Source organism: Falco biarmicus, chromosome 3, assembly GCF_023638135.1.
Source record: "Falco biarmicus isolate bFalBia1 chromosome 3, bFalBia1.pri, whole genome shotgun sequence".
Classification (NCBI taxonomy): Eukaryota; Metazoa; Chordata; class Aves; order Falconiformes; family Falconidae; genus Falco; species Falco biarmicus.
In genome coordinates this window covers 14,210,346-14,235,457 of record NC_079290.1, presented here as the reverse complement: position 1 = coordinate 14,235,457, position 25,112 = coordinate 14,210,346, and the positions used below count along the sequence as shown (strand labels likewise).

Sequence of the window (25,112 nt, the reverse complement as noted above, 5' to 3'; positions counted from 1 at the left end):
CTTTTCCTGTCACTGGGTACCATTGACAAGATCCATCTTCTTCATTCCTTCCCTTCAGGTATTTATATATGCTGTCAAGATGACCCCGAGCCTTCTCTTCTCCAGGATGAACAGTCCCAGCTCTCTCAGCCTTTCCTCAACGGAGAGAAGCTCCAGTCCCTTCATAATTTTTGTGAACATTTGCTGGACTGTGTCCAGTAGTCCACATCTGTTGTGCTGGGGAGCCCAGAACCGGACCCAGTACTCCAGGTGTGGCCTCACCAGTGCTGAGCAGAGGGGAAGGATCACCTCCCTCAACCTGCTGGCAATGCTTTGCTTAATGCAGCCCAAGGGGGCTGGTGGCTTCTCTGCTGCAGGAGCACATCGCTGGGTCATGTTTAGCTTGTCCACCAGGACAGCCAAGTCTTTTTCTGCAAAACTGCCTTCCAGCAGGCCAGCCCGCCCACGCTGGTGCCTGGGGCTGTTCCTCCCCAGGGGCAGGACTTGGGGTTTCCCTTTGTTAACTGCATGAGGCTCCTTCCTGAAGTTGGGCAAAGTCCTTGCTCCCAGAGCTCTGTAGCCACTGCTGATATCCTCCAGGTCACTCCTGGCAATGTCATTGGTGCTCATGTGAAAGGGAAGCAAGTGCTAACAGTCTGAGGGCTGGACAAATCTGGTCAGCCTCTCTGCAGCATCCCAGATCCTGGCCCCAGGTCTCTGTGAATACCCTGTAAATCTTCTCCCCATTTTCCCTGATAGTGCACAGCCTGCTCAGATGCCCCAGGCACTGTTAGCAGTCCCAGACCTTGATGGCAACATCTGCCGTCTTGAGCTCTGGGCTGAGGCATCCATTGCGCACCAGTCTGCAGGAACGTGCATCCTGCAATGTGTTGAGAACATTGCTGCTGGGTCTTCAAGAAGCCCCCAGCAGAGATACTGGGTACTGTCATGACAACAGCTATGACCTGCTATGTCCATGCCAGCTCTGCTCTCCAGTGGACCCAAAGGCACCAGAGGCAGCTCCCAGCACAGGTGGAAACAGAGCCAGAGCTGGTGTGCAGACAGACAGCACCGCCGTCAGCACCAGTCCCAGCAGCGTCCCTGCACCATCCTGCCAACTGCCCCACCAGCCACTGGGCATCTGCTTGGAACCCCTATTTGCGAGCATGAAAATACCTGCTATAGGATGACTGGAGTGGCTGTCATTTCTAGCCTGGTCACTGCAGCCCAGTACCACCCAGTATGGTCCTGCCCAGCTGCTGGAGCCCACCTCGGGTGTCTGTACAGAATGAGGGACACGGCTGCTGCCCTCTCATTTGCAGGTTCAACCAGCAGCAACACTGCACATGTATCCCAGAGACACACACACAGACAGACACAGGACACTGACACAGCCAGTCAGACAGCCTGCCACAGAAAAGGTGCTGCCATCAGTAGCACCCGTGCACAGGACCTGCATCACACATGAGCACAGGCAGCCATGTCCCCTCCTCCTCTGGGACTGGCCGAGGCAGCAGGTCACTACTGCAGGCACAGACATGAGACCGGGTTTGCAAGCACACGCACACTCATGGACCCCGAGTACCAACACAGCCCCTCTGCCTGCCTGACAGACCTGCCCAGATCCTCACCCATGGGTCCCCTACTCACCATCTGGTCAGTTTGATGTTTGCTGGTGAACACACACCCACACTCCCCATGCACACCAGGGTTGGGGAAGATGCTTACAGCCCCCCCACCAGCCGGCACACGTGCTGGTCCCATGTCCCACAAGGACTGTGACCTGTGGTCCCGCTTCAGCCATCAGCATGGAGCCCTCACTCATGCTAGTCCCCCTCAGTAGCTGGTTTTTGGTACACAGTCTGTGGGACCCTCCCCAGATCCAGTGAGTTGAGACCCCTCCAGCTACTGATGCTGAGACCCTCAGGGTTACATCTGTTCCAGCCATGAAGTCCTAGTGTGCCTGCAGTTTCTTCATAACCCATCACTTAATGCCACTGATCAGATTTGTTTCTGGTTATTGTCTTTGTTAACACTTATTGGTCAGGTTTTATGTCTCTGTGTTTGCCTCCTTCCATTTCCTTGTCATCTCAACAGAAAAAAATAAGCATCCTCTCACTCCACACATACTGACCCATTGGTGTGACTGGCCAGGTTTGTTCCCACTGCCACATCCCGTATGATTTGCCTATCAGGTTTGCTCTTGTATGTTCTTGTTGATGGCTCCTTTGACCAGACACCCTCAAAGGAGCAGGTGCTCTCCTTCCACTCTGCCTCACAGCCCCAAAGCCCCACTGACCGCCAAAGCTGGGCCACTGCAGAGATCCTGGTTGCAGCTCCACAAAGGAGCCTGGTCTCCCCTCGGGGTATGATGTGGTGCCTTTGGATGGACGCAGCTTGTGCATGTTACCCTGGCACAGGCACATTCCCTCCCTAATCCTAACATTTGATTTATTCTGACCGCTGTTGAGCCCACATCAAATAATCTGTTACAATTCTTGCTGCTGACCGGTGGCAACTCACAGCTGGGTACACGGACACTAGGATTGCTTCTCCCTCTCTGTGCCTTTTTACCTACCTTGAACATCTGCTATTTTAACTCCAGTCACTCTATGTTGCTTGGTCTTCCTGCAGTTTTTGCAGCTGGCACTTTTCTTTACTAAGCTGAATAATTTAATACCATCTGTTTCTTCACTGTTCACAGCATTTCCCAGGCCATGTCTTCATGTGTTGAACAGCTCAGCTCCCAGCATGGATCCCTCTGGGCCCCACTGGTGACCCCCTCACTGAGAAGATGGATCACTTTTTCTTGCCTTTTCTTTCCTTTGAGCATTTGCAGCTTCTGCCTCCATGACACCCCAGCAGCAACTGCCACGGTTTAACTGCTGCATGCAGAAATCTTTCCTGATGTTTCTCCACAACCTAGTTCTTATGGAAAATAACAAATATTAGTTCCCTGCTTGCCTTATCCATGTCATCTATGTTTTTATGTCCCCTCTACATCCCTGCTCGGGATCTGCCCTTCCTCCTGACTGCAGAGGACACTATCTACCTAGTTCACTCTCTGCACAGCCAGCCACCGCCCCTTATTTTTGTCTGCTCACCTTCCCCTTGCCCTGCTCCCTGGAGCTGGAACTTCAGTCCGGGGTTCTCTGATGGTGTGCTTGCGACTTTGACCCAGCTCTAAGCTCTCTGATAAGGGCCCCATGCTGCCACCAGCACACCTTCCTCTGCTGTTCTTGTGCATTTTGTAATTTGGTGTCACAGCATCCACCTGCTGAGCCTCCTTGCAAGAAGCCCATGGCATGCTGGTGTTTTGTTGAAGATGAGGCATTCCAGTTCCTCAACCCTAGATATTTATCCTGGTTCTCTACTTTTTTCCTGTATTGTGTTTAAACAAGATTCTGCTTCTTTTAATGGTTCCTCCCTTTTCCTTTTCTCCATTCTGGTTTTCACCATAAAATCATTCAGGTTAGAAAAGACCTTAAAGATCATCAAGCCCAACCATCAACCCAGCACTGCCAAGCCCACCGCTAAACCACATCCCCAAGTGCCACATCTACACATCTTTTAAATACCTTCAGGGATGGTGACACCACCACCTCCCTGGGCAGCCTGTTCCAGTGCTGGACTGTAGAGGAATGAAGCTGGATTAATTATCCTTGATAATATACAACTGTGGGCTGGCCTCAGGGGTGGTGGGTTGGCTGATGTAGATAAGGTGCAGCTGTGGCTGTTCTGTTAAGAGGTTGGGTAGCCAAGAAAGAGAGAACTGCCGAGGAAGAGAGAGAGAAAGAAGCAAGAGAAGAGAGAGTGGGCCCTTGATCAGGTGAGACAAGGAGGAGGCAGCAGAGGGACTAGCATGAAGAGTATGCTATCTGTGATGGTAAAAGACCTCGTTGCAGCTTGATGGTTTGGAGAGTGCTGTGACACTGGACAACCCTTTTAGTGAAGAAATTTTTCCTAATATCCAATCTAAACCTTTGGTGGTGCAACTTAAGGCCATTTCCTCTTGTCCTATTGCTTGCTACTTGGGGAAAAGACACCAACACCCACCTCACCAGGTGTGAGTTTGGCCTCTCCTTTGCTTGGAGATGCAAAACTTCTATGATAACATCTTTTCAGCTTCTCAGCCCCATTTTATGAATTTATGTCTTCTTTATTAGCTGACTGACCTCCACGTGGTACCTGGCCTGCTTCAGGGAATAATGTCATGGAAGGCCTGGCCTTCATCTTCCTGCCTGAACCACACATTTTAATGCCAGAACCTCTTTCCTTCATCTTCCTCTGTGTGGGGTCCATGGTCACAGTCTCCTCCCCAGCACTTATGAGCCTTTCCAGAAACCTCCGCCCTGCAGGCAAGTCACAATGTGACTCCAGATCACAAGCCCCGAAGTTTGTTTTGCCTCAGCTCACTCTCTGCATCCCTCGTCAGGGAGGACCATCACTGCTATCACACTCCCATTAGGCTTCATTGCCTGGGACTGAGTTTCTTACAGAGGTAGTGCTAGCTCCTGGCTGTTCAAGTGCATGGCTGTCTAACACAACTCCTGAAGTGAGCCCTGATGGTCCATGTGGCCATGGAAGCCCCTGTTCCCCTGACAGAGGAAGAACTGACTGTCTAACCAGCCTGCTTCCGTATCTGCCCTGTAGCCTGCAGCCAGGCCAGGCTACCATGCTGCCTGGGAAGGCTGTTCCAGCTGCCAGATGACGCTTCAGTGCTGCCTGCTATTAATGTGCTGGGGAGAGCTGTGAGCTGCTCGCCGCACAGTCCTTGCACAGAGCAGCATGGTGGGGAAGGCAGCCAAGCTTTGGTGCTGGGCCCATGCTGCAAGGCCCTACCCTATCTTCCTTTCCTTAGTGCATGCTTTCTATCCTGTGCAGTCCTCCTCCCATTCCTGATCTCTATGTGAGACTGGCTTTTTTCCATATCCAGTGCCACAAGGTGATAACAACCAAGCTTTGAGGTGCTGGCTGTTGGCAGATGATGCTCTGGCCCAGCGCTAGGAGTCTGAGAACTTCAGAATACTATGGAGTTTCCCCTTGGTTCTTTTTCTTTTGTATATCCTAGTGGAATATATAAAAAATAAGCCACTAGCTTTCAGTTGGGTTTAGTTAAATGGTATTTTTTCAAGGCCAGGCTGGATGGGGCTTTGAGCAATGTGGTTTAGTGAAGGTATAGGGCATGGAGGGGTAGAACTAGATGATCTTTAAGGTCCCTTCCAACCCAAACCATTCTGTCATTCTGTGATTCTATGAACAGAGACACTTGGAGACCAGGTGAAAAGCATGGCGAAGGCTGAAAGATGTGGAACTAGAGACTGAATGAGAGGAGACAGTCTGTGGGCAAGGGATGTGGGCAGAAACAAAGGAATGGCTATGATGGAGCAGGGCAAGGGCCTATCCAGCTGGGTGCTTTGTCTCATGCAGCAGCTGGTAGTGAGCCCTCTTACACAGCAGCAGCGTGCAGGGCTCTGAGAGGCAGAGATGCACAAGGCTAGATAGTGTGAAAGACACAGCTTGGCCATTCACCCTGGCTTCAGCTAAAGCATTTTCTAATCAATTTCTAGGAAAGAGCAGGAGTGTAGAAGATTAATATGAGGCCCCTTGATTTACATAGGAGCCCAGATCATCAAGCTCCCCTGGAGATGGCATTACAGTGTCTGCAGGTCAGTGTGTTAAGAAGCTGAACTAACCCCAGTACAGAGTGTGGCTAGGCCTGAGAGCTGTAAAACTTCCCCATTACGCTCTGGCACTTTCAGTGAATTGTGGTGTTTCTGATGCTCCCCCATGTTTGTAATGCAGATGGTGGTAGGACAGTCATAGTTATACCAGCCCAGAGCAGAAGGCCGTGTCTCCACCGTGCAGCAGCCAGCTTTGTCCAGTATCAGAGCCTACCCTAAGTATGTAAGAGCAGCGCAAACCTCACCAACACCTCCCTGATCGTGTCTTCCAGCTTCTAGTAACCTGCAGCTGAGGGACCTGCTGAGGCAGAGATGTGTCTTTGCATTTAACAACACTCAGGGGACTTCTCTGCCGTTAATCTGTCCATTCACTTTTTGAGCCCATGCAAACCTTTGGGATACACAGCAGGTTGTGGTGAGGAATTCCATGGCTAATCTACACTTGTTTCCAGCTATCAGCTGTACAAGCTGTGGCAAAAAGTCCATTTTACAGGACATTACTGGGTTAATTAAGGCAACTAGCCTAAGGTAATGCATTTAAAGAGAGTAAGTTTTCTTCTATCAAACAGTAGTAGCATTATTCAACCCTGAAGTCTGTGGCAGAGTAGTTCCAGGGCTGCCTCCTCTCCAGCGGTGTGGCTCATGGGCTGAGGCAGCTCAGGACACAGGGTGACAAAAGGAGCTGAGAAATGCACAGAGGATCCAGCTGGAGAGAATGGATGCTCCTCTGCCAGCTTCCCTGACCGTGGATGGATAGGCTAGAAATACAGCATGATAACACACACTGCGGCTCGCAGCTTTTGCATAGAGCACGTGGACCACAGCTCACTGTAGAGGCTCCATGGACAGCTGGAGAATTGGAGGGATGGAAAGGGATGGAAAGCACAGCATGGGCATGAACTGAGTGTGTGGATCAGTGAGAGACCAAACCACTCTAAGATGAGGGTATATGTAGTCCAGACACCCCCAGAAAAAATAGACAAGCTGAGACATTAAAAGCAAAGACAGAGAATGCATCCCAGTCTGGTGATACCTAAAACGAGCCTGACATAGTGCCTATGTGGAAATCTGAGCTACAAGTAAAACTAGGCTTCAAACCCTGCGACTCCAATAATGCCATGCGAATGTGCTAGGAACAGAATGTTCTTCATGTAAAAGAAAACACACTAGAAGGAAAATAAAAATACAGTTCTCACTACAAAACACACACCACATGAAGACATACTTCCATTTAAACCTGGATAAGGAAAATACAGACAAGATAATTCAACAAAATGACCACAGATAACCCAACTTGTTTCCTGGGTTCTTAAAAGACTACAGAAGATGAAGACTTAGTACGCTATACCAAAATGCTTGGGGCAGTCATTAAAAGCTATACCTGATGTAGTCAGGCTACTGAAAAAAAAGGAGAAAACCCAGAAAATAAGCTGAATAGAACTAGGATTTTTTAAAAATATGATGTATATATATCTATATAAAAGGAATATACCAGGAGACAAAGAACTATTAACATTAGCAAAATTAAACACCACGGCAGTAATGAATAAGGGCATGAAAAAAGTTTTAAATTTTCTTCAAAAAATATTAAGGAAATAAAGACCAGTCATTGGGTCGGGCACGCAGCGGTGGAGGAGCTGCATGTAGGTGAGGTTCTCGTGGGTGTTGGGGTCGAAGAAGCCCTTGGTGTCATCGCTGGGGTCGGAGAGGATCTGGTTCATCTCCTGGTCAAAGTAGCCGCGCCGGTAGGCCACCTCCACGGGGAGGCGGTGGCTGTGCACAGGGTCGATGATGCCGCCGGTGGCGATCTGGGCCTCCAGCAGGCGGATGCTGTGCTCCTTGACAATGAGCTCCTTCTTCATGGCCTGGAAGAGGGAGATCTGGTCGCCAGTGTAGGGGTCCGTGTAGCCGGTCACGGCCCTCTCGGCCGACAGGAGCTTCTCGTGCAGCTCGCTGCCCACCAGCCCGGACGAGATGGCCTCGTCCACAGAGAGCTTCTCGTTGGTGAGCGGGTCAATGAGGAAGCCGGTGGCAGCCTGCGCCTCCAGCAGCACCAGAGCCGTGCCCTGCCTCAGGATGCCCTTCCACATGGCCTGGTAGATGCTCATCTTCTCCATCTTGGTGGGGTCAGCCTTGGAGGGCACCAGCACGCCGGCGATGCAGCCCGTGCCGTCCAGGTAGCGCTTGACGGAGGCCATTTCCGTCACCTCCTCCACGGTCTTGGAGCCCTGGACGAGGTCGGCCAGCGTGTCCTTGTCGATGATGCCCGAGTCCACCAGATCCGAGGCAGTCACCTGCCTCCTGAGGCCCGGGAATTTCATCTTGCTGCTCTGCTCTGCCGCCTCCTCGACGAGCACGGTGAGGAGCCTTGCCAGCTCGTCCAGCGCCAGACTCCTGGCGCGGGCCTGCCCCAGCAGCTCCTGCCTCTTTGCCTCGGAGACATACTTGGAGAAGAGCAGCTCCCACAGGGAGACCTTCCTGCCCTGGAAGCCGCCCGCCGACACCTCGACAGTGTGGGACTTCAGGGACCGCTGCAGCTGCTGCTCCTGCTCCTGCTCCTGCTCCTGCTCCTGCTCCTGCTCCTGCCAGGGGCCCGTGGCCTCGCCGTTCTCGGCCAGCGGCGCTGTCTCGCGCTGCACTGGCTTGCGGGCCAGGGCGGTGCCGTGGCCCTGGCCCTCAGCTGTGCTGATGATGGCGGTGAGGAGGGTGATCATCTCCGAGATGGTGACCGTCCCCGCCTTGTACTTCCGGAGGAGGTCCTGGCGCCGGTGGTCGGGGACGTAGCGGGAGAAGAGGAGCTCCCAGACGGTGACGCTCTGGCCCTGGAAGAGCCCCACGCTGAGGGTGGTGCGGGCGTCCTGCAGGGCTTTGCGGGCATCCTCTGTCAGCTGGTAGAGCACGGAGCCCTTGTCCATCAGCTGGAGCATGAGCAGCCCCGTGTCCGGGTCGGGCACGCAGCGGTGGAGGAGCTGCATGTAGGTGAGGTTCTCGTGGGTGTTGGGGTCGAAGAAGCCCTTGGTGTCATCGCTGGGGTCGGAGAGGATCTGGTTCATCTCCTGGTCAAAGTAGCCGCGCCGGTAGGCCACCTCCACGGGGAGGCGGTGGCTGTGCACGGGGTCGATGATGCCGCCGGTGGCGATCTGGGCCTCCAGCAGGCGGATGCCGTGCTCCTTGACAATGAGCTCCTTCTTCATGGCCTGGAAGAGGGAGATCTGGTCGCCAGTGTAGGGGTCCGTGTAGCCGGTCACGGCCCTCTCGGCCGACAGGAGCTTCTCGTGCAGCTCGCTGCCCACCAGCCCGGACGAGATGGCCTCGTCCACAGAGAGCTTCTCGTTGGTGAGCGGGTCAATGAGGAAGCCGGTGGCAGCCTGCGCCTCCAGCAGCACCAGAGCCGTGCCCTGCCTCAGGATGCCCTTCCACATGGCCTGGTAGATGCTCATCTTCTCCATCTTGGTGGGGTCAGCCTTGGAGGGCACCAGCACGCCGGCGATGCAGCCCGTGCCGTCCAGGTAGCGCTTGACGGAGGCCATTTCCGTCACCTCCTCCACGGTCTTGGAGCCCTGGACGAGGTCGGCCAGCGTGTCCTTGTCGATGATGCCCGAGTCCACCAGATCCGAGGCAGTCACCTGCCTCCTGAGGCCCGGGAATTTCATCTTGCTGCTCTGCTCTGCCGCCTCCTCGACGAGCACGGTGAGGAGCCTTGCCAGCTCGTCCAGCGCCAGACTCCTGGCGCGGGCCTGCCCCAGCAGCTCCTGCCTCTTTGCCTCGGAGACATACTTGGAGAAGAGCAGCTCCCACAGGGAGACCTTCCTGCCCTGGAAGCCGCCCGCCGACACCTCGACAGTGTGGGACTTCAGGGACCGCTGCAGCTGCTGCTCCTGCTCCTGCTCCTGCTCCTGCTCCTGCCAGGGGCCCGTGGCCTCGCCGTTCTCGGCCAGCGGCGCTGTCTCGCGCTGCACTGGCTTGCGGGCCAGGGCGGTGCCGTGGCCCTGGCCCTCAGCTGTGCTGATGATGGCGGTGAGGAGGGTGATCATCTCCGAGATGGTGACCGTCCCCGCCTTGTACTTCCGGAGGAGGTCCTGGCGCCGGTGGTCGGGGACGTAGCGGGAGAAGAGGAGCTCCCAGACGGTGACGCTCTGGCCCTGGAAGAGCCCCACGCTGAGGGTGGTGCGGGCGTCCTGCAGGGCTTTGCGGGCATCCTCTGTCAGCTGGTAGAGCACGGAGCCCTTGTCCATCAGCTGGAGCATGAGCAGCCCCGTGTCCGGGTCGGGCACGCAGCGGTGGAGGAGCTGCATGTAGGTGAGGTTCTCGTGGGTGTTGGGGTCGAAGAAGCCCTTGGTGTCATCGCTGGGGTCGGAGAGGATCTGGTTCATCTCCTGGTCAAAGTAGCCGCGCCGGTAGGCCACCTCCACGGGGAGGCGGTGGCTGTGCACGGGGTCGATGATGCCGCCGGTGGCGATCTGGGCCTCCAGCAGGCGGATGCCGTGCTCCTTGACAATGAGCTCCTTCTTCATGGCCTGGAAGAGGGAGATCTGGTCGCCAGTGTAGGGGTCCGTGTAGCCTGTCACGGCCCTCTCGGCCGACAGGAGCTTCTCGTGCAGCTCGCTGCCCACCAGCCCGGACGAGATGGCCTCGTCCACAGAGAGCTTCTCGTTGGTGAGCGGGTCAATGAGGAAGCCGGTGGCAGCCTGCGCCTCCAGCAGCACCAGAGCCGTGCCCTGCCTCAGGATGCCCTTCCACATGGCCTGGTAGATGCTCATCTTCTCCATCTTGGTGGGGTCAGCCTTGGAGGGCACCAGCACGCCGGCGATGCAGCCCGTGCCGTCCAGGTAGCGCTTGACGGAGGCCATTTCCGTCACCTCCTCCACGGTCTTGGAGCCCTGGACGAGGTCGGCCAGCGTGTCCTTGTCGATGATGCCCGAGTCCACCAGATCCGAGGCAGTCACCTGCCTCCTGAGGCCCGGGAATTTCATCTTGCTGCTCTGCTCTGCCGCCTCCTCGACGAGCACGGTGAGGAGCCTTGCCAGCTCGTCCAGCGCCAGACTCCTGGCGCGGGCCTGCCCCAGCAGCTCCTGCCTCTTTGCCTCGGAGACATACTTGGAGAAGAGCAGCTCCCACAGGGAGACCTTCCTGCCCTGGAAGCCGCCCGCCGACACCTCGACAGTGTGGGACTTCAGGGACCGCTGCAGCTGCTGCTCCTGCTCCTGCTCCTGCTCCTGCTCCTGCCAGGGGCCCGTGGCCTCGCCGTTCTCGGCCAGCGGCGCTGTCTCGCGCTGCACTGGCTTGCGGGCCAGGGCGGTGCCGTGGCCCTGGCCCTCAGCTGTGCTGATGATGGCGGTGAGGAGGGTGATCATCTCCGAGATGGTGACCGTCCCCGCCTTGTACTTCCGGAGGAGGTCCTGGCGCCGGTGGTCGGGGACGTAGCGGGAGAAGAGGAGCTCCCAGACGGTGACGCTCTGGCCCTGGAAGAGCCCCACGCTGAGGGTGGTGCGGGCGTCCTGCAGGGCTTTGCGGGCATCCTCTGTCAGCTGGTAGAGCACGGAGCCCTTGTCCATCAGCTGGAGCATGAGCAGCCCCGTGTCCGGGTCGGGCACGCAGCGGTGGAGGAGCTGCATGTAGGTGAGGTTCTCGTGGGTGTTGGGGTCGAAGAAGCCCTTGGTGTCATCGCTGGGGTCGGAGAGGATCTGGTTCATCTCCTGGTCAAAGTAGCCGCGCCGGTAGGCCACCTCCACGGGGAGGCGGTGGCTGTGCACGGGGTCGATGATGCCGCCGGTGGCGATCTGGGCCTCCAGCAGGCGGATGCCGTGCTCCTTGACAATGAGCTCCTTCTTCATGGCCTGGAAGAGGGAGATCTGGTCGCCAGTGTAGGGGTCCGTGTAGCCGGTCACGGCCCTCTCGGCCGACAGGAGCTTCTCGTGCAGCTCGCTGCCCACCAGCCCGGACGAGATGGCCTCGTCCACAGAGAGCTTCTCGTTGGTGAGCGGGTCAATGAGGAAGCCGGTGGCAGCCTGCGCCTCCAGCAGCACCAGAGCCGTGCCCTGCCTCAGGATGCCCTTCCACATGGCCTGGTAGATGCTCATCTTCTCCATCTTGGTGGGGTCAGCCTTGGAGGGCACCAGCACGCCGGCGATGCAGCCCGTGCCGTCCAGGTAGCGCTTGACGGAGGCCATTTCCGTCACCTCCTCCACGGTCTTGGAGCCCTGGACGAGGTCGGCCAGCGTGTCCTTGTCGATGATGCCCGAGTCCACCAGATCCGAGGCAGTCACCTGCCTCCTGAGGCCCGGGAATTTCATCTTGCTGCTCTGCTCTGCCGCCTCCTCGACGAGCACGGTGAGGAGCCTTGCCAGCTCGTCCAGCGCCAGACTCCTGGCGCGGGCCTGCCCCAGCAGCTCCTGCCTCTTTGCCTCGGAGACATACTTGGAGAAGAGCAGCTCCCACAGGGAGACCTTCCTGCCCTGGAAGCCGCCCGCCGACACCTCGACAGTGTGGGACTTCAGGGACCGCTGCAGCTGCTGCTCCTGCTCCTGCTCCTGCTCCTGCCAGGGGCCCGTGGCCTCGCCGTTCTCGGCCAGCGGCGCTGTCTCGCGCTGCACTGGCTTGCGGGCCAGGGCGGTGCCGTGGCCCTGGCCCTCAGCTGTGCTGATGATGGCGGTGAGGAGGGTGATCATCTCCGAGATGGTGACCGTCCCCGCCTTGTACTTCCGGAGGAGGTCCTGGCGCCGGTGGTCGGGGACGTAGCGGGAGAAGAGGAGCTCCCAGACGGTGACGCTCTGGCCCTGGAAGAGCCCCACGCTGAGGGTGGTGCGGGCGTCCTGCAGGGCTTTGCGGGCATCCTCTGTCAGCTGGTAGAGCACGGAGCCCTTGTCCATCAGCTGGAGCATGAGCAGCCCCGTGTCCGGGTCGGGCACGCAGCGGTGGAGGAGCTGCATGTAGGTGAGGTTCTCGTGGGTGTTGGGGTCGAAGAAGCCCTTGGTGTCATCGCTGGGGTCGGAGAGGATCTGGTTCATCTCCTGGTCAAAGTAGCCGCGCCGGTAGGCCACCTCCACGGGGAGGCGGTGGCTGTGCACGGGGTCGATGATGCCGCCGGTGGCGATCTGGGCCTCCAGCAGGCGGATGCCGTGCTCCTTGACAATGAGCTCCTTCTTCATGGCCTGGAAGAGGGAGATCTGGTCGCCAGTGTAGGGGTCCGTGTAGCCGGTCACGGCCCTCTCGGCCGACAGGAGCTTCTCGTGCAGCTCGCTGCCCACCAGCCCGGACGAGATGGCCTCGTCCACAGAGAGCTTCTCGTTGGTGAGCGGGTCAATGAGGAAGCCGGTGGCAGCCTGCGCCTCCAGCAGCACCAGAGCCGTGCCCTGCCTCAGGATGCCCTTCCACATGGCCTGGTAGATGCTCATCTTCTCCATCTTGGTGGGGTCAGCCTTGGAGGGCACCAGCACGCCGGCGATGCAGCCCGTGCCGTCCAGGTAGCGCTTGACGGAGGCCATTTCCGTCACCTCCTCCACGGTCTTGGAGCCCTGGACGAGGTCGGCCAGCGTGTCCTTGTCGATGATGCCCGAGTCCACCAGATCCGAGGCAGTCACCTGCCTCCTGAGGCCCGGGAATTTCATCTTGCTGCTCTGCTCTGCCGCCTCCTCGACGAGCACGGTGAGGAGCCTTGCCAGCTCGTCCAGCGCCAGACTCCTGGCGCGGGCCTGCCCCAGCAGCTCCTGCCTCTTTGCCTCGGAGACATACTTGGAGAAGAGCAGCTCCCACAGGGAGACCTTCCTGCCCTGGAAGCCGCCCGCCGACACCTCGACAGTGTGGGACTTCAGGGACCGCTGCAGCTGCTGCTCCTGCTCCTGCTCCTGCTCCTGCCAGGGGCCCGTGGCCTCGCCGTTCTCGGCCAGCGGCGCTGTCTCGCGCTGCACTGGCTTGCGGGCCAGGGCGGTGCCGTGGCCCTGGCCCTCAGCTGTGCTGATGATGGCGGTGAGGAGGGTGATCATCTCCGAGATGGTGACCGTCCCCGCCTTGTACTTCCGGAGGAGGTCCTGGCGCCGGTGGTCGGGGACGTAGCGGGAGAAGAGGAGCTCCCAGACGGTGACGCTCTGGCCCTGGAAGAGCCCCACGCTGAGGGTGGTGCGGGCGTCCTGCAGGGCTTTGCGGGCATCCTCTGTCAGCTGGTAGAGCACGGAGCCCTTGTCCATCAGCTGGAGCATGAGCAGCCCCGTGTCCGGGTCGGGCACGCAGCGGTGGAGGAGCTGCATGTAGGTGAGGTTCTCGTGGGTGTTGGGGTCGAAGAAGCCCTTGGTGTCATCGCTGGGGTCGGAGAGGATCTGGTTCATCTCCTGGTCAAAGTAGCCGCGCCGGTAGGCCACCTCCACGGGGAGGCGGTGGCTGTGCACGGGGTCGATGATGCCGCCGGTGGCGATCTGGGCCTCCAGCAGGCGGATGCCGTGCTCCTTGACAATGAGCTCCTTCTTCATGGCCTGGAAGAGGGAGATCTGGTCGCCAGTGTAGGGGTCCGTGTAGCCGGTCACGGCCCTCTCGGCCGACAGGAGCTTCTCGTGCAGCTCGCTGCCCACCAGCCCGGACGAGATGGCCTCGTCCACAGAGAGCTTCTCGTTGGTGAGCGGGTCAATGAGGAAGCCGGTGGCAGCCTGCGCCTCCAGCAGCACCAGAGCCGTGCCCTGCCTCAGGATGCCCTTCCACATGGCCTGGTAGATGCTCATCTTCTCCATCTTGGTGGGGTCAGCCTTGGAGGGCACCAGCACGCCGGCGATGCAGCCCGTGCCGTCCAGGTAGCGCTTGACGGAGGCCATTTCCGTCACCTCCTCCACGGTCTTGGAGCCCTGGACGAGGTCGGCCAGCGTGTCCTTGTCGATGATGCCCGAGTCCACCAGATCCGAGGCAGTCACCTGCCTCCTGAGGCCCGGGAATTTCATCTTGCTGCTCTGCTCTGCCGCCTCCTCGACGAGCACGGTGAGGAGCCTTGCCAGCTTGTCCAGCGCCAGACTCCTGGCGCGGGCCTGCCCCAGCAGCTCCTGCCTCTTTGCCTCGGAGACATACTTGGAGAAGAGCAGCTCCCACAGGGAGACCTTCCTGCCCTGGAAGCCGCCCGCCGACACCTCGACAGTGTGGGACTTCAGGGACCGCTGCAGCTGCTGCTCCTGCTCCTGCTCCTGCTCCTGCTCCTGCCAGGGGCCCGTGGCCTCGCCGTTCTCGGCCAGCGGCGCTGTCTCGCGCTGCACTGGCTTGCGGGCCAGGGCGGTGCCGTGGCCCTGGCCCTCAGCTGTGCTGATGATGGCGGTGAGGAGGGTGATCATCTCCGAGATGGTGACCGTCCCCGCCTTGTACTTCCGGAGGAGGTCCTGGCGCCGGTGGTCGGGGACGTAGCGGGAGAAGAGGAGCTCCCAGACGGTGACGCTCTGGCCCTGGAAGAGCCCCACGCTGAGGGTGGTGCGGGCGTCCTGCAGGGCTTTGCGGGCATCCTCTGTCAGCTGGTAGAGCACGGAGCCCTTGTCCATCAGCTGGAGCATGAGCAGCCCCGTGTCCGGGTCGGGCACGCAGCGGTGGAGGAGCTGCATGTAGGTGAGGTTCTCGTGGGTGTTGGGGTCGAAGAAGCCCTTGGTGTCATCGCTGGGGTCGGAGAGGATCTGGTTCATCTCCTGGTCAAAGTAGCCGCGCCGGTAGGCCACCTCCACGGGGAGGCGGTGGCTGTGCACGGGGTCGATGATGCCGCCGGTGGCGATCTGGGCCTCCAGCAGGCGGATGCCGTGCTCCTTGACAATGAGCTCCTTCTTCATGGCCTGGAAGAGGGAGATCTGGTCGCCAGTGTAGGGGTCCGTGTAGCCGGTCACGGCCCTCTCGGCCGACAGGAGCTTCTCGTGCAGCTCGCTGCCCACCAGCCCGGACGAGATGGCCTCGTCCACAGAGAGCTTCTCGTTGGTGAGCGGGTCAATGAGGAAGCCGGTGGCAGCCTGCGCCTCCAGCAGCACCAGAGCCGTGCCCTGCCTCAGGATGCCCTTCCACATGGCCTGGTAGATGCTCATCTTCTCCATCTTGGTGGGGTCAGCCTTGGAGGGCACCAGCACGCCGGCGATGCAGCCCGTGCCGTCCAGGTAGCGCTTGACGGAGGCCATTTCCGTCACCTCCTCCACGGTCTTGGAGCCCTGGACGAGGTCGGCCAGCGTGTCCTTGTCGATGATGCCCGAGTCCACCAGATCCGAGGCAGTCACCTGCCTCCTGAGGCCCGGGAATTTCATCTTGCTGCTCTGCTCTGCCGCCTCCTCGACGAGCACGGTGAGGAGCCTTGCCAGCTCGTCCAGCGCCAGACTCCTGGCGCGGGCCTGCCCCAGCAGCTCCTGCCTCTTTGCCTCGGAGACATACTTGGAGAAGAGCAGCTCCCACAGGGAGACCTTCCTGCCCTGGAAGCCGCCCGCCGACACCTCGACAGTGTGGGACTTCAGGGACCGCTGCAGCTGCTGCTCCTGCTCCTGCTCCTGCTCCTGCTCCTGCCAGGGGCCGTTCTCGGCCAGCGGCGCTGTCTCGCGCTGCACTGGCTTGCGGGCCAGGGCGGTGCCGTGGCCCTGGCCCTCAGCTGTGCTGATGATGGCGGTGAGGAGGGTGATCATCTCCGAGATGGTGACCGTCCCCGCCTTGTACTTCCGGAGGAGGTCCTGGCGCCGGTGGTCGGGGACGTAGCGGGAGAAGAGGAGCTCCCAGACGGTGACGCTCTGGCCCTGGAAGAGCCCCACGCTGAGGGTGGTGCGGGCGTCCTGCAGGGCTTTGCGGGCATCCTCTGTCAGCTGGTAGAGCACGGAGCCCTTGTCCATCAGCTGGAGCATGAGCAGCCCCGTGTCCGGGTCGGGCACGCAGCGGTGGAGGAGCTGCATGTAGGTGAGGTTCTCGTGGGTGTTGGGGTCGAAGAAGCCCTTGGTGTCATCGCTGGGGTCGGAGAGGATCTGGTTCATCTCCTGGTCAAAGTAGCCGCGCCGGTAGGCCACCTCCACGGGGAGGCGGTGGCTGTGCACGGGGTCGATGATGCCGCCGGTGGCGATCTGGGCCTCCAGCAGGCGGATGCCGTGCTCCTTGACAATGAGCTCCTTCTTCATGGCCTGGAAGAGGGAGATCTGGTCGCCAGTGTAGGGGTCCGTGTAGCCGGTCACGGCCCTCTCGGCCGACAGGAGCTTCTCGTGCAGCTCGCTGCCCACCAGCCCGGACGAGATGGCCTCGTCCACAGAGAGCTTCTCGTTGGTGAGCGGGTCAATGAGGAAGCCGGTGGCAGCCTGCGCCTCCAGCAGCACCAGAGCCGTGCCCTGCCTCAGGATGCCCTTCCACATGGCCTGGTAGATGCTCATCTTCTCCATCTTGGTGGGGTCAGCCTTGGAGGGCACCAGCACGCCGGCGATGCAGCCCGTGCCGTCCAGGTAGCGCTTGACGGAGGCCATTTCCGTCACCTCCTCCACGGTCTTGGAGCCCTGGACGAGGTCGGCCAGCGTGTCCTTGTCGATGATGCCCGAGTCCACCAGATCCGAGGCAGTCACCTGCCTCCTGAGGCCCGGGAATTTCATCTTGCTGCTCTGCTCTGCCGCCTCCTCGACGAGCACGGTGAGGAGCCTTGCCAGCTCGTCCAGCGCCAGACTCCTGGCGCGGGCCTGCCCCAGCAGCTCCTGCCTCTTTGCCTCGGAGACATACTTGGAGAAGAGCAGCTCCCACAGGGAGACCTTCCTGCCCTGGAAGCCGCCCGCCGACACCTCGACAGTGTGGGACTTCAGGGACCGCTGCAGCTGCTGCTCCTGCTCCTGCTCCTGCTCCTGCTCCTGCCAGGGGCCCGTGGCCTCGCCGTTCTCGGCCAGCGGCGCTGTCTCGCGCTGCACTGGCTTGCGGGCCAGGGCGGTGCCGTGGCCCTGGCCCTCAGCTGTGCTGATGATGGCGGTGAGGAGGGTGATCATCTCCGAGATGGTGACCGTCCCCGCCTTGTACTTCCGGAGGAGGTCCTGGCGCCGGTGGTCGGGGACGTAGCGGGAGAAGAGGAGCTCCCAGACGGTGACGCTCTGGCCCTGGAAGAGCCCCACGCTGAGGGTGGTGCGGGCGTCCTGCAGGGCTTTGCGGGCATCCTCTGTCAGCTGGTAGAGCACGGAGCCCTTGTCCATCAGCTGGAGCATGAGCAGCCCCGTGTCCGGGTCGGGCACGCAGCGGTGGAGGAGCTGCATGTAGGTGAGGTTCTCGTGGGTGTTGGGGTCGAAGAAGCCCTTGGTGTCATCGCTGGGGTCGGAGAGGATCTGGTTCATCTCCTGGTCAAAGTAGCCGCGCCGGTAGGCCACCTCCACGGGGAGGCGGTGGCTGTGCACGGGGTCGATGATGCCGCCGGTGGCGATCTGGGCCTCCAGCAGGCGGATGCCGTGCTCCTTGACAATGAGCTCCTTCTTCATGGCCTGGAAGAGGGACATCTTTTTTCCTGTGCAGGGGTCCGTGTAGCCTGTCACAGCTCTGTCTGCAGTAAGAAGTTTTTTTTGTAGCTCGCTGCCCACCAGCCCAGATGAGACCGCCTCGTCCACAGAGAACTTCTTGTTTTTGCATGGGTCAATGAGGAAGCCGGTGGCAGCCTGCGCCTCCAGCAGCACCAGAGCCGTGCCCTGCCTCAGGATGCCCTTCCACATGGCCTGGTAGATGCTCATCTTCTCCATCTTGGTGGGGTCAGCCTTGGAGGGCACCAGCACACCAGCAATGCTTCCGGTTCCCTCTAGGTATTTTCTCACAGTATCCATTTTTGCTATATCTTGTGCCCTTTCTTTTCCTTCATGCAGGTTTTCCATTGTTTCTTCTGTAATGATTCCTGCACTTAGAAGTTCTGATGCTGTTATTTGTTGCCTGATTCCTTGGAACCAGACATCACTTCTGTCCTCTTCTTTTTCTTTCATTATATTTAATATTATATCAATGATTCCTTGTAGAATGTTATGGGATTCATCTTTATATTTTTTTATCAGTTCTTTTCTTTTTTCTTCTGTTATGTACTCAGAACAGAGAAGTTCCCACAGTGACAACACCTGTCCTTTATATTTTCCAAAAGGCACTTCCACCTTTGTACATAATAGGGCAGGTTTTGTATGCTCATCAATGTAGAAATAGTCATCATCTTTTTCCATGACCTGCAGCAGGTACAATCCAGTATTTCTGTCTTTGGAACATCTCTGCAGGAGCTGGCTGTAACTGATTTTCTCATGAGTATTAGGATCTATAAAACCTTTTGTACCATGATCTGGATCAGAAAGCAGGATAAACATATCATCATCTAGGTACCCCGCGCCGGTAGGCCACTTCCACGGGGAGGCGATGGCTGTTCACGGGGTCAATGATTCCACCGGTGGCGATCTGGGCCTCGAGCAGGCGGATGCCATGCTCCTTGACTATTATCTTTTGCCTTATTGCCTGGAAGAGAGATATTTTATTTCCTGTATGAGGATCTTCATATCCTGTCACGGCTTTCTCTGCTGACAGGAGTTTCTTGTGCAAGTTTCTCCCCACCAGCCCAGATGAGACAGCCTCATCCACGGATAGCTTCTTATTTTTCAGTGGGTCAATGAGAAAACCAGTGGCAGCCTGCGCCTCCAGCAGCCCCAATGCACATTGCTCTGTGAGGAGGCCTTTGTTTAGGGCCTGGTAGATGCTCATCTTCTCTTTCCTTGATGGGAGTAGAACCCCAGCAATACATCCAGTGCCATCCAAGTACCTTTTGATGGTGTCCCTCTCTGTGAGGCTCACAAGTGTGAGACTTTCATCCTGCAGCTGATCTAGAGTTTTCTTGTCAATTATCTCAGAGTTAAACAATTCTGATATTGACACATACCCTCGGAGTCCTTTAACCTTGAGGCCTTCTGCTCTTTGCTCTGTATCTTCAATTATTTTCATGATCAGTGCTGTAAGGTCTTCCAGTGTTAGGGTTTTGCTTTTGTACTGCATCACTAGCTCTTTCCTTTTCTGCTCGGAGATGTAATGAGAGCAGAGAATTTCCCAGATAGAAACTGTTTGGTCTTTAAACTTTCCAACTTTCACTTTAAGAGGCTTTAAGCGCAAAACCTGTTTTGTAAGCTCATCAATGTAGAAGTACTTCCCTCCTTCCTGTACAACTTGCAGCATGTACAACCCAGTCTCTGAATCTTGAACACATCTCTCCAGTAGCTGCATGTAGGTGAGGTTCTCATGGGTGTTGGGGTCGAAGAAGCCCTTGGTGTCATCGCTGGGGTCGGAGAGGATCTGGTTCATCTCCTGGTCAAAGTAGCCGCGCCGGTAGGCCACCTCCACGGGGAGGCGGTGGCTGTGCACGGGGTCGATGATGCCGCCGGTGGCGATCTGGGCCTCAAGCAGGCGGATGCCGTGGCTCTTCACAATCAGTCCTTGGTTCATAGCTTCAAATAGGGACATCGGGGCTTTTGTGTAGGGGTCAGTGTAGCCTGTCACAGCTCTTTCTGCACAGAGTAGCTTTTCAAAAATCTCCCCTCCAATTAGGCCTGCAGTTAATGCTTCCTCCACTGAAAACTTCTTGTTTTTCTCTGGGTCAATGATGTAGCCAGTGGCAGCCTGTGCCTCCAGCAGCACCAGTGCTGTCCCTGGCCTCAGGATGCCCTTCCTCATGGCTTGGTAGATGCTCATCTTCTCATTGCTTGGCTGTATAAGGACCCCTGCTATGAAATTGCTGCCCTCTAGGTACCTGCGGACAGAGTCCATTTCAGTCACTTCTTTGACTGTTTTCTTCCCCTGGTTGAGCTCATCAAGGGTTTTTTTGTCTATCAGTTGAGACTGGAAGAGGTCACTGGCAGATACTCTTTTCCTCAGGCCCCTGAATGCAAATTTCTTGCCCTGTGTCTCAGTCTCTTTGATGATTGTGGTGACACTTGTTACAATTTCCTGCAGCACTTCAGTATTTTCATCTTTGTACTTTTGCACTAGCTCTCTTCTTTTGCCGTCTGAGAGGTATTCAGAGTTAAGAAGGTCCCAGACTGACACTGTCTGTCCTTTGAACCGCCCTACATTGACACAAACAGTCACAGATTTCATCACCTCCATGGTTTGTTCATCCACACAGAACATCACATTTTCTGACAGAGGAAGCAGCCAGAGACCTGACTCAGCCTCGTGAATGCACCTGTCCTTCAGCTGCTGGTAGGTCACGTTCTCCTTTGTGTTTGGATCAAAAAAGACTTTGGTGCTGTCATTCATCCGAGAGAGGGTTTGGTTCAGGTTTTCATCATAGAAGCCGTACCTGCATGCAGCCTGGAGTGGAAGGTGATGATGGTGAATGGGATCAATGACCCCTCCTGTGGCCAACTGGGCCTCTAGGAAGGGAATAGCATCTTCCAGGGGAATCAGCTCTTTCCTGAGTGCTTGGCACAGTGAGATGGAGTTCCCTGTGTAGGGATCTGTGTAACCAGTCACTGCCCTCTCAGCAAGAAGGAGTTTCTCAGTGAGTTCTTCTCCAACAACTGCTGCTTTCACAGCATCCCTCACACTGAGTCTCTGGTTTGTTGCTGGGTCAGTTAAGTATCCTGTGGCTGCCTGAGCTTCTAGCAGTCTCAGAGCAGCCCCAGGGAGGAGTAAGTTGTTTTTCATGGCATCGTAAAAGCTCATCTTCTTTTTGGATGCCTCTATGAATACCCCAGCGATGCTGCCTGTGCCCTGCAAGTACCTCTTCACACTCTCCATCGCAGCCACTTCCTCTGGAGCTCTTCTGCCCTGAGCCAGTTCTTCAAACATCTTCTCAGTAATGATGCCAGCATCCAGCAGCCATACTGCAGGGACACTGCCCCGCAAACCTTCAAAGGTGATCTGGGTGCGGGCTTTCATTTCCATCTCCTCAACCAGTCTGAGCACAAGAGCAACCAGCTGCTCCAGCGACATTTCCTCAGACCGGAACCTCTCCACGAAGTGTCTTCCCTGCTCTTCAGTGAAATACCCAGAGTGGATTAGCTCCCAGAGGGAGACCCCTTTTTCCTTCACCACAGTTTCCTTGAAAATCTGTTGGATTTGTTCATCAGTGTAGGCAGGAGCAGCTGTCTGTGGCAGAGGCAGCAAGTGGAAGCCAGAGATCTCATCCTTCTGACAGCGCTTGATTAGCTCCGCATAGGTCACAGTCTCTTTGCTGTCGGGGACACAGAAGGTTCTGTTGTTGTCACTGGGTTTAGAAAGGGCTTTGCTTGTATCCTCATCCAGGCACCCTCGCTTCTGGGCAGATTCTATGGGGATATAGTGGCCACATGCTGGGTCAATGATGCCTCCTGTAGCCATCTGCACCTCCATCAGCTGCATGGCTTGGCTGTCCGCAATCAGGCCCTTCTTCATTGCCTGGAAGAGGGGTATTTTCTTGCCTGTGAAAGGATCTTTATAGCCTGTTACAGCCCCTTCTGCATGCTGCAGCTTCTCATGGACTTCTGGCCCAATGACTCCCTCCTTGACAGCATCATCCACACAGAGTTTCTGGTTGTTCACTGGGTCAATGATGAAGCCTGTGGCAGCCTGGGCCTCTAGCAATGGGAGGGCTACTCCTGGTACAACAATGTTTTGCTTCATGGCCTCATAAATGCTTAACCTCTGGTTTGATGGCTGGAGCACAACACCTCCAATGCTGCCAGAGCCGTAGAGATACTTTCTGACAGAGTCCATGTGCAGAACTTCCTTAGGTGTGATGGATCCCTCCAACACCTTCTCAAACAGGGCCTTGTCAATGACACCTGTTTCCATCAGGTGGTAAGCGCTGACACTGCCTCTCATGGCTGGGAACTTGATGGGGGCCCATTTTTTCATTTCCTCCTCTAACATGATTCGAATTTGCTCCAGGGTGAGCTTCTTCAGCTGGTAGTGGTTGAATATCTCTCTGCGCCTGCCCTCGCTAAAGTACTCGGAGTTCAGCAGGTCCCACACAGAGACCTTCTCCCCCCGTAACCGCCCAAACCTGACCGGCAGCCAGGAGCTCCTGAACACCCGTCTGGTGTCATCATCGATGAACTGGCGCTTCCTGCTGTTCAGGGGAAGGAGGCAGAGCCCTGTGGAGGGCTCTGTGATGCACTTCTCCTTCAGCTGCAGGTAGGTGAGGTTCTCGTGAGTGTTGGGGTCGAAGAAGCCCTTGGTATCATCACTGGGATCAGAAAGGATTACATTCATCTTCTTGTCAAAGTAGCCGCGCTTGTAGGCCACCTCCACAGGGATGCGGTGGCTGTTGACAGGGTCGATGATGCCGCCAGTGGCGATCTGGGCCTCAAGCAGGCGGATAGCATGTTCCTTCACAATGAACTCTTTCTTCATGGCCTGGAAGAGGGAGATCTTGTTCCCTGAGTAAGGATCTCTATAGCCAGTGACTGATTTCTCTGCAGTCAGTAGCTTGTTGTAAACATCTGGGCCAATGATGTTCGCTCTTAGAGCCTCATCTACAGAGTACCTTTTGTTGGCAGCTGGGTCAATGATAAATCCAGTGGCAGCCTGTGCCTCCAGGAGGATCAGTGATGTTCCTGGCCTTAAAAGTCCTTTCCGCTTTGCCTGGTAGATGCTGATCTTCTCCTGGGAGTCAGGAAGCAGCAGACCACCAATGCTACCTGTCCCTTGCAGGTACTTCTTGACAGTGTCCATGCCAACAACTTCTTTGGCTGATGTTTCTCCCTCCTTCAGTTTCTTAAACAAATCTTTGTTGATAATTTCTGAGCTCAGAAGCTGGTCAGCTGTCACACGGTCCCTCAGTCCTTCAAAAGTGACATTAGCAGTGGAAGCCATTTCCTCAATGGTGGCACTGACTGCCTTACCCAATTCTTGTGTAGAGAGCATTCCTGCAAGGTACTGCTGAGTGAGAGCAGCTCTTTGCTCACTTTGGATGTAGTCTGAGAAGAGGAGTTTCCAGAGAGACACTGACTTTCCCTTGAATTTACCTAAAGCAACGGATACCTGTGTGTTTTCCAGAGTTGTTTGGGTCCTATGGTCAAAAAAGAGGTGGGTTCCCTTGGATTCTTCTCTGCTGTCCCCACCAATCGGCAGCAGAAGGAGCCCCGTGTTGGGATCAGTGACACAGCGCTTGAGCAGGTCTGCATAGGTCAGCTTCTCCTTGGAGCTGGGGTCAAAGAACCCTTTCATGTCATCAGTAGGACTGGAGAGGAGCTGTCTTGTGGCCTCGTCCAGGTACCCCCACTTACAAGCTGTCTCTGTAGGGACACGGAGGTGCCTGCCTGGAGCAATTATACCCCCTGTAGCCATCTGAGCCTCCAGAAGGCAAATGCCATGATCCTTGGGGATGAAGCCTTTCCTGATGGCTTGGAACAGAGACAGCATTTCTCCAGTGTAAGGGTCCCTGTATCCAGTGATGGTTCTCTCAGCTGAAGACAGTTTCTTGTGAAGCTCTGGGCCGATGAGACCAATCCTGACAGCCTCATCAACTGAGTAGCTTTTGTTCTTTATGGGGTCTGTTAGGCTGCCCGTGGAGGCTTGGACTTGCAGGAGCATCAGAGCAGTGCCAGGCACCAGGAGGTGCTCTCTCAGTGCCTGGTAAAGGCTTTTCCGCTCACCGGAAGGCAGGACAACACCAGCCACGCTCCTTGTCCCATGCAGGAACTGCTGAACAGAGTCATTTTCTGCTACCTCCTGGGCAGAAACTCTTCCCTCCTCAAGACCTCTGAACATGTCAGAGCTGATGATGCCAGAGTCAAAAAGATCCCTGCTGCTCACCCTCCCTCCCAGACCTGGGAACGTGATTTGCAGGGGCAAGAGGAGGAAGCCTGAGGCTGGATCAACAATACACCTCTTTATAAGCTCCGTATAAGTGACCCTCTCCATAGTACTGGGGTTGAGGAATCCTTTGCTGGCCTCATTGCTGGGGTCAGAGATGAGCTGGCTCATCTCTTCATCTAAATATCCCCTCTCACAGGCAACATCTGCGGGGAGCCGGCAGCCAGTGGCTGGCTCAATGATGCCTCCGGTTGCAATCTGGGCCTCCAGCAGCCGGGTTCCTTGCTCCCTCTCGATCAGGTCCTTCTGGATCGCCTGGTAGAGGGAGATTTTCTCTTCTGTGTAGGGGTCCACAAAGCCAGTAGCAGCTTTCTCTGCAGCGAGCAACCTTTCCTTCAGCTCCAGCCCCACCAGCCCCAGATGCACAGCTTCTGCCACGGAGACATGCCTGTTCTTCACCGGGTCAATGATAAAGCCCATGGCTGCCTGGGCCTCGAGAAGACAGAGTGCTGAATCCAGACTCAGGAGGTGCTCTCTGGTGGCATCATAAAAGCTCATTATCTTCTTTGAAACCTCTACATACACTCCAGCAATGCTGCCAGCTGCCTTAGAGGGCTCGCTAGAAGCATCCATCACTGTCACATCCCTGTCAGCTGCTTTTTTCTGTTTGCAAGGCATTATGTCCTGGCACAAGTGGTTTGCTCCTGGCATGTTTTCCTGGTGAGAGATGAGGGCAGCATGGCCATTCACTGCTGGCTTGCTCTCCAT

At 56.8% G+C, this 25,112-nt stretch overlaps 1 protein-coding gene across 1 annotated transcript in view; it reads right to left on the bottom strand.

The window, feature by feature from the left end:
* The window catches only part of EPPK1 (epiplakin 1), a 41,699-nt gene extending 16,587 nt beyond the window's left edge, over window positions 1-25,112 (bottom strand). The window contains 4 exon segments of the mRNA XM_056330399.1: window positions 7,253-8,207; window positions 8,250-16,138; window positions 16,460-18,940; window positions 18,942-25,112. Coding sequence (XP_056186374.1) covers window positions 7,253-8,207; window positions 8,250-16,138; window positions 16,460-18,940; window positions 18,942-25,112 — 17,496 coding nt within the window.